We start from the raw sequence: 14,228 nt of genomic DNA on the forward strand, positions 1-14,228 counted from the left end.
CGAGTCCCAGCAACGCCCATGTGAGCTCTGATTGGCTGAAATCACTCCTGCCGAACTTTTCTCACTTGCGATTGGCTCCCCCTGGCGTCAGTCACGCAGCTTCCTGCTTCACGGTGCGGTTTGTTATTAAAGCTAGCTCCTTTAAATCTGACGGGAAATGTTGACGGCCGGAGTTGATGAAGTTGGTAAGTGTTCTTAAAAACTTCTGAAATTCGAGATAACCGTTGTTTCTTAGTCGACAAAATGGTGGAAATGTAGCTTGTGTAGTTTTTCCCCAAACGGAGTTCAGTTTGAACATGAATGAAGAAAGTCTAACCTTCGTTACCTGACGCCTCCGTCACTGGAGGTAGCTACACGGACACACTTCAGCTCTCCTGACGTATGTATGTAAATAGTTATATTTCCTGCTTTTACAGACAGGGGAAATATTTAATTCTTCTGTGAACCAACTGAACTTAAAGACACGCAAAACATGTCAGGGGGCCATGAGTCAAACAGGAAGCGCCGCCCCCCCAAAATGTTTTTGATCTCGACCGACCTGAAGGTCCAGGACCAGCTGGACGGTACCATTCGGCTGCAGCGGGGGTTCCTCTGCCAGGAGCAAGATAAGAGCAGAGGCGACTCTCTCTGGGTGAAGGTATAAACACACACTGTTAACTTGAATTAGATTGATATCATCAGACTCAGAACACGGTCCCAACCGGAACGTTTACATACCTGCACAGATAACTTTAGAATATATTAAATGTTCATTAGTGCCTGCTTTGTCTTTTCTGGAGGACTAAAACTACCATCAGACAAAAATAAATGTCTCTATATAAAGTAAATAAAAGAAATGCAGCCATTACTTAATCTGTATTTATTTACCTTTTTGGGTCCCCTTTTTATAGTATTTATTTCACATTTTATTTTATTTACCAGTTTATTCTTTTATTCAATTATTCAGATAGTTATTTCTGCATTATTTTGCTAATTTAAAGGAAGAAATACAGAAGTGAATAAAGAAGTAAATGCGTAAACAGATGAACATGAATATTCATAATTTTCTTATTTTTTTACTTCAAATAATGAATTTTTCTTTTTCGTTTTTTTCTTATGTGGAGAACTGAAACTGTCAAAATACAAAATAAAAATATTTTTTAAAATGACTCCATAAATAAGTAAATATGCCATTAAATGCCCCAAAAATAAATACTAAAAAGAAAGGTAGACATTAATTAATTTATGGAATGTGACATAAATTAGTATTTTTGTTTTTTCCTTTTATTGGGGACCCATTTTTATTTTGTTTTTTTCACAATTTAGCTTGATAATCTATTCATTCTTTGAAAACATCTGGATCAAACTGCAGTATCTATGATCCTTGAAATCGTAGAGTCAACCTTATGATTTAATGACGTTGAGTCATAAAAAGTTCATAACTGGTGGCTTTAGAGCAGAAGCAAATCAAAGTCCTCCAAACGAAACACACAGTGAGGAAATCACTTATGATTCAAGCAACATTTCCAGTATTTTTAACAGTTTCTGGTGGCAAAAAAAAATTACGGTTTCATAATATACATTTCCTGAAACTGTTTCTACGCAGTCGGGCATTGTTGGACAATCTTCATCGGCACATGTTTCCTTTTTATAACAAATGTTTATCCCCTTTTATTTGAAAAGAAACAATGAGCACACGTGGTACCCGCCTCTGATTTCCTGACTCTTCTCTCCCACACATGTTTCTCTCTCTGCCTCTTGTTCCCCTGCAGGTGTTGGACAATGACATCATGTTGAAACTGGAGAGGAAGTTCCTGCATGAAGTCCCGCCTGAACTGAGCGGCCTGCTGGAGCCTGTAACCGACCCGGAGGCCCGCCTCAAACTCCTAAGTAATACATTAATTGTTAGTTACTGTTACGGGTAGTACCGGGGGGGGTTGTTTTTCTAATTTGGGTCTTCTAACTGGAAAATTAGAAGTAATGCCAGATCACAATGTTCTCCTCACTGACTAGGCACTCACGCCAGAAACCGCCCCATCTTTTGATTTGAATTGTTTTTGTATATTTCAGGTAATCCCGTGAAGCTGCAGCAGTTGGCTGCCCTGCCGCTCGACTCTCCGCTGTGGGTCCAGATAGGCCAGCAGGACGAGCTGGCGGAGGCGGAGCTTAAATACGTCGGGCCGCTCACCAGAGGGAGCAGCGCTGTGATATTTGGGGTTCAGCTCAAGGTAAACACCGCCCTGGATTATGAGTGAAAACCTTTCAGCATACCTCGTAGGTCTGAGGGTTTAAATGCACACTATGTGATTTCAGCTGGGGGAGGAGAGAAGCAGCGTAGGATCATGGGAGTTGTTGTCATCTGTCTGTGTGACTCAGGCAGAAACACACATGGATGATATAATGTTTTTTTCCCCCCAAGTGTTGTTTATTCACATTTGCCGACTTCCTTCCTCATTCCAGGAAGTTTTTAACAGTCTTAGCAGAAAAAGCAGATCCTGGGAGTTAACGCGTGGTCCTGTCTCATCTGCAGGGCTCAGCAGCCGGGAGAGGAATCAGCAACGGGTCCTACAAAGGCAACCGGCTCTTCAGCTGCCCCGAAGGCTGCGCCCTTTTCGTCCCGGTCAGCCACATCAGGCCCCGCCAATGGTCGCGCGGCAATGGCTCCGACGCCCAAGAGCGAGGCCGCGAGCGAGAGCACCACCGAAACGGCAGTAATCACCCCGGCAATGGGCACCACGGCAACAACAGCCGCCCAAATCCTCCTCATCATCATCAGCCGCTGCCGCAGCAGCAGCAGCCCAGTCGTCACATCAGCTTCCACCAGCATCGTCCCAGCAGTCCCCCTCAGTCTTTCGGCATCCTCCCTCGGGCGGCAGAGTCAGGAGTCACGGTTCAACACCAGGTCCAGGTCCGAGGCCCGTCTTCGCCTCCGCCGTTCCAGCTTGGCCAGCGGGTGTGTTTCCCCCTGGACGACAATGTGTGCGGAGGGGAGGTGCGCTACTGCGGCCTCCTGCCCGGCCGGTCCTCATCCGGGATGTACGTCGGAGTCCTGCTGGTCAGTACGCCGCGATTACAGGATAAGTTGTTCGTTACATGTCATTTTTTGCATTTCCTGTCATATCGCTACTGTTGACTCCCGAATGACGGTGAGAAAAACAAACTCCAGGCTCACAAAATGGAGATTTGTAAACACCTTGTCTCTGCGCGACTCGTTTTCAGGACACTCCTGCCGGTAACTGGGACGGGTCTTATAAAGGAGAGAAGCTCTGCCACATTCCTTCCCCTCTGTACGGACACCTTCTGCCAATCACCAAGGTCTCCGCAGGTAGAGCCAAGACTTCCACAACACACACTCGCAGCATGTGTTGAGCTACTTCCTTTGTCGCCTGTGGAGAAAGTTCCCAGACTCCCTTACAAACAAACACCTAACTCTCCTTCTTCTCTCTCTCAGAGTCTAAATCCCACCGTCACAACCCTCTTCCGCAAATTCCCAAATCCATCCTGAAGCCTGTGCCCCCACCCGGCACCAGACCCGTCCCTTTGTCACCGCCTCCTTCTTCTCCCAAGGTCGCCCTGATGCCCCCCTCCAAACAACCACTTAGACCTCCTCCACTGCCGCCACCAAAACCCACCCTCAAACCGCTGCTCCCCGCCCCCGTCCCGCCTCCCAAACCCCACAGCCCGACGTCCCTGAACGCCGCCGACCAGCCACAGCACACCAACGGCGTCCACGGGCCTCCCTCGCCGCTGAGGTCGCCGGACAACGGCGAGGCTGCAGGGGAGGACGGAGAGGATGGCGAGCTGGAGGTGGGGTCGATGGTTGAGGTGAACGACCCGCCGCTCTTCGGGGTGATCCGCTGGATCGGACGGATCAGCGGGATTTCGGCGCAGGTGGCGGGAATCGAGCTGGTAAGGTCGCCGATCAGTTCCAACTCGCATGATGTTGTTTCTGACTCTGATTGTAAAACAAACAAACCCGCGGCGTGTGTCAGGACCAGGAGCTGTCTGCGGGGACGGACGGCAGCTACCTCGGTGAACGTCACTTCCGTTGTCCGCCCAACAAGGGGCTGTTCGTCAAGCTACGCAACTGCAGGCGGGACTCGCGGTTCCCCGCCCCCGAGACGCCCGTCAACCAAGTGGAGCGATGCAACTCCATAGGTAGGAAAACACACCAGCCGGAAAACTCTGAGCCTAGATGTGTAGTTGTAACATTTGACCCTGTGTCCTGCTGCTCGCAGCCTTTGCAGAGTGGGGCAGCGAGCGCGTGGACGAGCACACGCCTCCGGTGGACGGCGAGGAGGCCAGCGAGCTGTACGAGGGCTGGAAGAGAGGCATCCAGGGCCACCTCAACTCCTGCTACCTGGACGCCACGCTGTTCAGGTAACAGCTGAGGCTGCTTACACAAAGTTAGAGGGTGTTACAGATATCTGCAAAGAGAAGCAGCGAGGAGACACAACAAGTCATAACAACAGATTTTCTATGTTCAGAATACAATCTTGTGATTTGAACTTGTGAAATCTTGCGGTGAAGAGGAAGCTGTGGTTGTTTTTTACGTTCCCGTCTCGTTTAAAAATATAAAGAAGAAGTTCTGACGAGCGCTGACCGCTCCCATGGCTTGCGGATGTTCACAACGACCAGTTTCCCAGACTTTTGGTTGGAAGTTTAAACTCTTGGACTTGTCTCATATAATCAAAGAACCGTTCCTCAGAGAACCGCCCATCATTGAGCTAATAATAACCAACTGAATACGACTTAAATATTTCGCACATTATAGGAGCAATTTAACCTTTAATCACATTGTGTTAACCAAATCGTATATTAAATGCTGCTCGCACCCGAGTGGCCTGACACCTTCAACGCCACCTTTAACTGGCATTCTTAATGACAGTGAACATGTCTGTTTATTGAGCCTCTCTGTCGTGTCTCTCTGCAGTCTGTTCTCCTGCTGCAGCTCGGCAGACTGGGTCCTGTTTTGGCCCTCTGACCCCGAAAAGGACCAAACCTCCGGTCAGGCTCAGGACCTGCTGCGATGTGAGATAGTCAACCCACTGAGGAGGTGCGTACACGCGGCCAGAGTGCTTCAGATTACTGTTACCGCGACCAGGACGTTCGTTTAAGTATTGGTGCGCTGGTGTGTCTCAGGTACGGCTACGTGTGTGCCAGTAAGACCATGGCGCTGAGGCGACTGCTGGAGGCTGCGAACAGCAACACGGGCTTCACCAACCAGGAGAAAGGTGTGTGTGTGTGTGTGTGTGTCTGGATTCCTGCCTGTGCGTGTGATCAGACAGAGGAATGCTGTCATGCTGTTTTTCTGCTCCGGCCATCAGATCCTGAAGAGTTCCTCAACAAGCTTTTCCAGCTCCTCCGAGTCGAGCCGCTCCTCAAGATCAGGTGAGCTCGCCACTATCTGCCGACACAACCTACACACACTCTGATTCTCCGTCACACAGGCCGGTTGTTACTTACACCTTAAAGCCATAGGATGCAAGTTAAAGAGAGAGAGAGAGAGCCTGAAGCCGGGTGATTCAGTCGTAAGCAGGCGTTGCTTTTGTCCGTCAGATCGATGACCCAGCAGCCTCAGGAGTGTCACCTCTACCAGCTCTTCCCGCCGACCCTCCCTCCCTCCCCCTCCTCGCCCTTGCCCCTCTCCCCGGTCGAGTCCCCCGTCCCCCTCGCCTCCCCGTCGCCCAGTCGGATGAGGGTCGCCAGCGTCCAGGCGCTGCTGGAGTCCTCCTTCCTCCACGCCGGCCTCAAGTTCGTCGAGGTAACAGAGACGAGTTCCGAGATTTGGTGTCGCTTTAATCTGGCGAAAATGTACGAGAAAGATCACATCATGTGTCGATCCCTCCCCCAGGCTCCCTCCTGCCTCTTGCTGCTAATGCCTCGCTTCGGAAAGGACTTCAAAATGTTTGACGCCATCCTGCCCTCGCTGAGTCTGGACATCACAGACCTGCTGGACGACAGTGAGGACACATTTCTGGATCAATCTGTTTCCGTTTGTGTACTTGAGGGTTTGTATTTTTTAGCTGTTACCGATAGTGATGTGGATCTTTTGTCTCTGTTTGTGTTTCCAGCCTTGAGGCAGTGCAGCATCTGTCAGGCTGTAGCAGAGTGGGAGTGTCTCCAGTGTTATGAAGACTTGGACATCACTCCTGGTCGTCTCAAACAGTACTGCCAGACCTGCAACACGCAGGTAACCGCTGCTGACCTTGGATCTGATCCATGACAGGTTTCACCTCTACATATTCACGTTGTTTATCTTTTCTATCGGTAACCAGGTCCACAGTCACAGGAAGCGAGAGTCCCACATCCCGGTGAGGGTGTCCGTCCCCGGTGGCCCCTGGACGGGCCCTCTGCACTGCGCCCGCCAGCGGATGTCTCTCTTCGCGGTGACGTGCATCGAGACCAGCCACTACGTGAGCTTCGTCAAGCACGGGCCTCTCCCCACAGACTGGCTGTTCTTTGACAGCATGGCAGACCGAGAAGGTGAAAGATCCTCACCTCAATTACAGGATTAAAAAAAAAACAAGTTACTAAAGTCCTCTTATTTCTCTATGTGTTCTCACACAGGCGGCGAGAACGGCTTCAACATCCCCCAAGTGAAGGTGTGCCCAGAGGTGGGCCGCTACCTCAGCCTGTCGCAGGAGGAGCTGAGAAGAGTCGATCCCTCGTCCTTACGGGAGAGCGCCCGCCGCCTGCTCTGCGACTCCTACATGTGTCTGTACCACAGCCCGGAGCTCAGCCTGTACAAGTGACATGGACACAACACGCACAGATCAGAGGCCTCATCACGGAAACATGGCCGACGTGTATTTAAATAAGAAAAGACAAAAAAAAGACATATTCCGCCCAAGTAGAGCGACATTTTCTAAGCCCAGATGTGTTGCAGGTATTTGCTAATGTTTGAGTTCAGTCGTATCTGGTGATTATCTGCCTGGAGACTGCGCAGTGCCTTAGAACTTAATGTAATCTAAAAATGTGACAATCGGCTAAATGTGAGAGAAGCAGAATGTATCCCTGTGAACAAACAGCCTGTAGTTAATTTATGTTTAAAGAGCTCTGAACTTGGTGGCGAATGAATCATGTGGGGGCAGTATTTGATTTTACACCTGAGTTTACCTGCGCTGATGTTATCCACGCTCACACGTTACATAACCACTGTGCCTGTAACTGAAAAACACATGTACACTTTACATTTGAATTTGCACTGCGTTCTTTACATGTCAGTATGTGTGTATTTATATAGAATATACTATCTTTGCCTTAAACTGACTGTAAAGACGGCACACAGACGTGTACTAATACTGTTGTGTTGTATGGGTTGTGTAATATATCACTGCTGCAGACAATGAGGGCTCTGTCCCAGCCAATAAATGCTCCGATATTCTTCTAATTTGTTTATATTTGTGTCTTTTTTTTTATTGATATGTATGCACAAACATGCAGACGATTATATAGATAAGTAGATAAAAAACATTGGCCAAATAACTAACACCAATACACCTGTTTGCAACTTACCACAGGAAATATGGCCAATGTGGAAAAAATAGAAATAAATAAAAACGTTGTCAAGCTGATTTAGGATTACGATGACTTGACAGAGAAAATCAGACCAGAAAAGTTTGACTTCCTGCTTGTAAATTTTGATTTATGAATATAAAATTGGCTTTTGAATAACCGTCATATCCCAAAAAATACAAATATAAGGAGTTTTAGTTTTAATTTCCTTTACCTTTTAGGTATAATATGGCGAATTAGATACTATTTCTGAGATCCAGTTGAACGGAAATAGATTTATTTTTGATACATGTCAGTGGTTAATTTAATTTGGTTTAATTTCAATGTATGTATACGCAATTTGTTAAGAAATCATTATTTTTTAAGTCAAATTAAATCAAATGTGTCTATTATCTTATTATTTTTGCAATGCGGTCACTATGGTTAATCATAATTGATTGTTTCTTCTTAATTACTCGTGTTTGACGTATTTCTCAATGTGTTGTAAACAGAACGTTCCTTCCGAAGTCTCAGGGCGGACGTGACGTAGCTGCGTCGTCGGCCTAATTGCGTCATCACTACGAGCCCCGGAACCTGCGAGCGACGAAGAGGGGGTCGACTGGTTCTTCTGCACATCGAGCTAATTTCCTCACATTTCGCCCAAAAAACAACGATTAAGAAGCCAGACATCCGTCGTTTGCATGTTTATATAAGGTAGTATGAATATGAATCGAAGCTGTGTGGGCGTGTTTCCATTTTAACGTCACGTTTTAGCCGCTTAGAAACGGCGACGTCGAGTGACAACCCTTAAAACGTCGGCTGCTTTGCTTGGACTCGTTTTAATTCGCGTTTTTTCTGATTAAAGTGTCGTTCTGTCGATTATTTTACTGCTACAGGAGAAACTGGGCGATTCTGCCATCAGAGCGGCATTAATAGCAATCAGTAGCCTGCTTATGACAGCCTCCATCTGGCTTTTTATGTCGTTTAATACACGCTAATCATTAAGGTTAGAGATGGATGGACTGTTAAACATCCCACTACTCATGTTTTTCAAAAAAGCTTTTCCCAGAACACTTCTCAGAGATGTTACATAGTTGAGATAAGTGTATTTGTCACAAGGACTGTTGTTTGGTCCAGGACTATGGTACAAAAACTGACCATAAAACATAAAAATACTAAGACACAAAGTGATGTCACTTCTGTGCACCTCTTAGTCACACAACTAACAGCTGTATATCTTAACTTACTGTGAATATGTTTTTGAATTCTCAGGTTTTGTTTAAGTTTACCTAAGAGATATCGACGCTCGACCTAAAGGAAACCTGTCTCTTTGTTTATACGTCTGTAGGTGCTTTCTGTCTCTGAGGTCCAGAAGTGCAGCAGGTTGCTATGGCGTCTCCAGGGAGACAAGGAGGAGGAGGAGGAGGAGGAGCTCTGTCAACGAGAGGAGGCAGCGGGGCGAGGAGGATGAAGTGGGCTCTGGAGCTGAGCCTGGGCAACACCAGGTGAACAGAGAACATGGACACAACTCCAAAAAAACACATGTCAACACCGTAACACACAACAGGACTTATGTTTCTGTGAGGCTACGTGAGGATAATTGATCAAACAGGCAGCTGGCTACTTTATAAACAAAGCACAACAATTTCCATGCGTGCACTTTGGTTAGTAACTAACCGTTAACGTCCCTGAGTCATAGGCAGCTCACCTCCATATGATAGAGCATAAAGGGAATAAAAGTAATCTCTTTGTGTCGCCTCTGTGCCGCAGGAGTCGCGGTGACCGACAGGGCGGTCAGGGCGACGTCGTCTACCCCATCGGCTACTCGGAGAAACCCGTCCCCGACACCAGCATCCAGGAGACAGACAAAAACCTGGTGGAGAAGGTAAGCAGGGAATATATTTAATATTTGTTTGTTTAGTTGTGAGTCTCAATATTTCTTTATTTCTCCAAAACCCTATTCTGTACTGCAGTCCTCTATCCTGCGCTGTCTTTGGTGAAAGTGCTTTTAAACTTTTTGCACCTTTTATCTTGGTGTGAGCAACAGAGAGACCTCAAACTTGATTATTTAGATAATTTAGAAGATTATGAAAATAGGGTTATGGAGTGTTTGAATGCACATCCTTCATTGGATTGCTTATTTCTTCCATGAGAAACTTTTTATGCTGCTGTCTTTACCAGGACTCCCTTGAAAAAGAGATTTGGGGAATACTTCTGGCTAAATGAAATGAAATGAAATCAAGTAAAGGTGCAGTATGTAAGATTTAGTTGAAAACGATCAAAAATGTACAGAAATTATCACCACAATGTGAAGAAAAGGCAGTTTTGACATTATGACATCTATGTATTGTGTTGCTAACCAGCGAGTCCCCAGCCTGTCTTGGTCCAGAGCTTCTCTGCCAGACGTGTAGACATCAATACTTGCCCGGTGCTCCAAACTCCCAGCTCACATCACTAGCTACACGGCTAACTAGCTCACTGCAGTGACAGTTGGCAGCAATATAGCAGTTACTCTAGTGATGTGCTGCCCTGTATATGTTTTGAGAATTAATGGTAACGTGGCAAAAACTTACTATTGCACCTTTAAAGCCTCCTTGTAACTTCTCAATTCAAGCTGCATTCAGCTTAATTTCCTTATAAGCAAAAAAAGAAGTGCTTTTTGGTGTTCAGTTATTTAAAAAAGAAAAACAATGTTTTTAAGTAATTCCGAAAGAGATGACAGCAAAACACAGACATATGTAAGTTAATGTGTAAATAAATGGAAAACACAGACAACGGTGAAACAGAAAAACATGATACATGAAAACCAGGAAATTGAGCACTATTTTTGACATTTTGTGTTGGTTTTGTCGTGACTCTTCAACTTCTCTTCATTCTTCCTGGTGCAGCGCTGCTGGGACGTGGCTCTCGGGCCCCTGAAGCAGATCCCCATGAACCTGTTCATCATGTACATGTCAGGAAACACCATCTCCATCTTCCCCATCATGATGGTCTGCATGATGGCCTGGAGGCCCATACAGGCGCTCATGTCCATGTCTGCCAGTGAGTATGCTGCATTATACTCTCAGACTCTTACAGAATCAGATTCATTGACTGCTCACATCAAGTTGGTTTCTGTGTCAGAGCTTTGACACCTTTCATTCATTCCTTCATTCTCTCCTGTGTCTCAGCCTTCAAGCTGCTGGAGAGCTCCAGTCAGCAGTGGCTCCAGGGCCTCGTCTATCTGGTCGGTAACCTCCTGGGCTCGGCGTTGGCCATCTACAAGTGTCAGTCGATGGGACTGCTCCCAACACACTCGTCTGATTGGCTGGCTTTCATAGAACCACCTCAGGTAAATGTAGAAGGTTTTGTTAATTTGTCATACGTCTCTATGCTGCTCACTCACTTTCAGACCAGTAGAGGGCAGCATACGCCCATGTTGTCATTACATTTATAAATGAGAATTTTCAGGTCTGGAAGTATTTTAATTGTATGATTTTGCTTCTATTGTATAAATGCTGTATGCCAGTCAAACAGAACCTCTCACAACCCCTCATATAAAGAGGGTGAGCACATGATGGTATATATGCAATTCAGGGTTTTCAAATGGAATTTATTTAGCCACTCAAATCTTCACACGTGTCCTTTCATGATCAGTTACGTTACTACACGACAGCCTCTCTTTTACCCAAAAGGCTGGTTTCCCTGACAGCTCAATGCACTACAACTCAAAACACCTCCAACAGTTTGATAACAGAAGCCTGGCATTTAGAAAAAAATATGCAAAGTGAAAACACAACCAAATGCAGAATTATTGCAAGTGAAATCAATGAAAACTGTTTTTATGGGGCTCTAAAAAGTGATGCAGACGCCCTGACACAACTGGAACACGGCATATATATGATTTTATAATGCAGGCAATTTACAAATAAGGCATCTATTGTGATAACTTGTTGAAACATTAATCATCTGTGCTTTAAAATTGCAACAAAAGAGAATAATGATAGAGTGATAATAAAAACATAAGAAAATAAAGAAAGACTGGTTTTAAAATAGCATAGTGACTGAAGCCCCGGCAGCACTTTTGAGGCTTTCGTAAACTTGATCTTTTACAGTTTGAAGATGACCTTTTTCTTTCCCTCCATATAAATTATATAAATGTTGTCGTCCATTCATCTGTTTGAAGCTGTTTCTGGTTCTACGCCGACCAAACATGTACTAATTTGAGCATTTTGTTTCCTCTCCACAGAGGATGGAGATCCTGGGGGGAGGGATGGTGTTATGAAGAAGATGGTGGGTGCACAAACCAGATTGAAATATTTACAGAGGTTATATACTGTATACTGTACATTCTCCACCCGAGGCCCTTCGAGCTCTTGTCCACAACACACTCAACCTCTACAGCGACAGTTGCAACAGGAGAGACGTTTGTAAAATCAGCAGCAGGATGCACAGCTTTTCTACGCAGCCCTCGTCCTACACACACACACACACACACACACAAACACCAACACCAACACACACATTTTGTTTGCCTTTGTTGACAGACACATTAACGTTACTCCAGCCTGCTGATCTGCTTCATGTCTCTGCTCTTCCTCATTCATCTCTTTTTGATTCTTTTAATGAAGATTTAAAAGCCGGCAGAGCATCATGTTGACTACTGTTGGAACGACTGTACTTTTCTTTCCCGTTGAAATTTTCAACAGAGGTAGAGGTTATATGAGTTTATATCACAACAAGCAGAGTTATGCCCTGTATTTTTGCCAGGCCGACATCATTAAAACTATAATGTATCTATAACTTCTTGAAATAACAGTTAATGTTTAATTTTAATAGGGAAGGATGTCTTATTAAGTTGTGTAGCGGTAGAGTTTTTTCTCTTTTCTCCACTCTAGATTTTCATTTTCTGTTTGTCAGCATGATTTCAGCATGCTCGCCAGCAACATTGACTAACCTGTTTTAATTTATAGGTCTGTTTATTTATACTGATTTGCTCTATGAAAATGTTCTATGAAATAAATCCTTATTGGCTGAATTGAAATGTTTTCAACTGTGTCAATAAAATGTGTTGGATGAAAAAAAGAACACGCGTTGTTAAAGATATATACGGTTCATAAAAGAAATTGTAAATGATCTAAAAATGTTCGATAGCCTTCAATGTGGGCGAAATAAGAAAATGAATTAACACTCACAGAACAGTTCTTAAACTAAAGAAGCAAAACTGATCACTTACTAGTTTAATTGTTATCACAAGATTTTATCATGTTAACAATATATTTTCGATGCACAAACTTGTCATATTAAAACAACAAACTTATCTTCTTACAACTATATAATATTTATACGATGTGACAGCAACTTAACAGTATTTAAAGTGAAACTTTCGATGTTGTGTATACATGTGTAGTTATAACTATAAATATTATAGTTATAACTAAATATATAGTTGTAACGACATATTTATTGTTATAGCAATGTTACAACAATGTAATACAACAAATCGTAAACAAGGTGTATATTGTTATACCAAAATTTTTATTATGTTATGTTACAACAATATTATGTTATGATGAACATAATATATTAAACAACATACACATTGTTATAACAGTATAATGTGTGTATGGTTTTAGTTATGTAAATAATAAATGGTTAGAGTATTATGTTGTAATAACGTGAAAATATCTTTACATGTGAAAAGCATCTTGTTATACCAATAACATTTTCTACTGTAACGTGATAGTTGTGTTATTCATTTTTCAGCAGCATACGCTCACAAATAAATCATCTATGCAATCTGTATTATTCTAGAAACCCACTGTTGTGGCGGACACACACACACACACACACAAACAATGTGATAACGTAAAGCCACTGAGCTGCTCTTCTGTTACTTCTGTGGTTATTTGTTTTGTTAATATCCACAGGCAGCTTGTTGTCATTCCTTTCACTGGGTGTGAAGAAGTGGAAACCAAACAACGGTCGGTGACACTGAACTGTCTTGAGCAAACGTTCAATGTCACTGTTGAGTTTCACAGAAAAACTAAAAAGTCAATTCTGAGCTATTTATTTGCTTCCTATTGGTGAACATGCATTTACAGAACGGACTGTACAGCAGCAACGATGGAGCAGTCGTGAACTTATTTATCTTGTTTTGCTCAAGATAATGTTTCAGTCAAGATAAGAATACGATTAAACACTTGAGATTAATCCTCACTAATTTACTGTACTGCAGAATCCACTTTGATATCGCTGCTTGTTTTATGGGTTTAAGAAGTAGATCAAATTGATGGGTACGCCGAAGTAAGACATTGCCACCTGCTTATTTCATATAAGAATTAAACCAGTTAATTCAATCATTTAGCCATATTTTAGCTTCTATTTTCAAGATAAGCATCTAAAATTATTGTGGGAACGCTTTAACATGTTCCTTGAGAAATGAGATGATTAGGAAAGGACATGATTTGGAGATAAAAATTAGTAAATGTATGAAAATAAAAATTACAAGCAACCATGGCCACTCTGGGCTTCCATACATACCAGTCCTGTCACAACAGAATTATGGCCCTGGTGCCAAAAACAGCTATTAACTAAAAATGTCACAACTTGAGTATGAGTGGTACGTTAAGGCACCTGTATGTGAGAAATTAAGTTTTAGCTCTGCCAGAAATATAAAAAGCAGTTCAAAAAAAATGCAAACTTTCTTCATTTTTTACTTCTCCTCGCCCATCTCTCACCTCTCCCTCGTTACCCTCCTTCCGTCGGTTAAC

General features: G+C 43.9%; 2 protein-coding genes across 3 annotated transcripts; both read left to right on the top strand.

Annotated features, from left to right (window-relative positions):
• Positions 1 to 61: 61 nt before the first annotated feature.
• Positions 62 to 7,372, top strand: cyld3 (cylindromatosis (turban tumor syndrome) 3). 2 transcript variants are annotated; one of them, XM_030430472.1, is made up of 17 exons: positions 62 to 185; positions 417 to 637; positions 1,752 to 1,869; positions 2,050 to 2,207; positions 2,510 to 3,034; positions 3,199 to 3,304; positions 3,431 to 3,888; positions 3,972 to 4,137; positions 4,218 to 4,359; positions 4,913 to 5,035; positions 5,122 to 5,213; positions 5,307 to 5,370; positions 5,539 to 5,743; positions 5,834 to 5,942; positions 6,054 to 6,172; positions 6,258 to 6,465; positions 6,550 to 7,372. In XM_030430472.1, exons 2-17 carry the CDS (start codon positions 473 to 475, stop codon positions 6,732 to 6,734), a joined length of 2,943 nt encoding a protein of 980 aa, XP_030286332.1. In that variant the 5' UTR covers positions 62 to 185; positions 417 to 472; the 3' UTR covers positions 6,735 to 7,372. The 2 variants fall into 2 exon arrangements, with proteins under 2 accessions (XP_030286332.1, XP_030286331.1); XM_030430471.1 differs by having other exon boundaries at positions 5,122 to 5,370.
• Positions 7,373 to 8,034: 662 nt separating this feature from the next.
• On the top strand, positions 8,035 to 12,540 carry emc4 (ER membrane protein complex subunit 4). The gene is made up of 6 exons (XM_030430578.1): positions 8,035 to 8,190; positions 8,825 to 8,981; positions 9,247 to 9,361; positions 10,365 to 10,518; positions 10,647 to 10,807; positions 11,705 to 12,540. The coding sequence occupies exons 2-6, from the start codon at positions 8,866 to 8,868 to the stop codon at positions 11,738 to 11,740; spliced, it is 582 nt and encodes a 193-aa protein (XP_030286438.1). The 5' UTR covers positions 8,035 to 8,190; positions 8,825 to 8,865; the 3' UTR covers positions 11,741 to 12,540.
• Positions 12,541 to 14,228: the final 1,688 nt, after the last annotated feature.

The sequence above is a fragment of the Sparus aurata genome, chromosome 10, assembly GCF_900880675.1.
Source record: "Sparus aurata chromosome 10, fSpaAur1.1, whole genome shotgun sequence".
NCBI classification, from domain to species: Eukaryota; Metazoa; Chordata; class Actinopteri; order Spariformes; family Sparidae; genus Sparus; species Sparus aurata.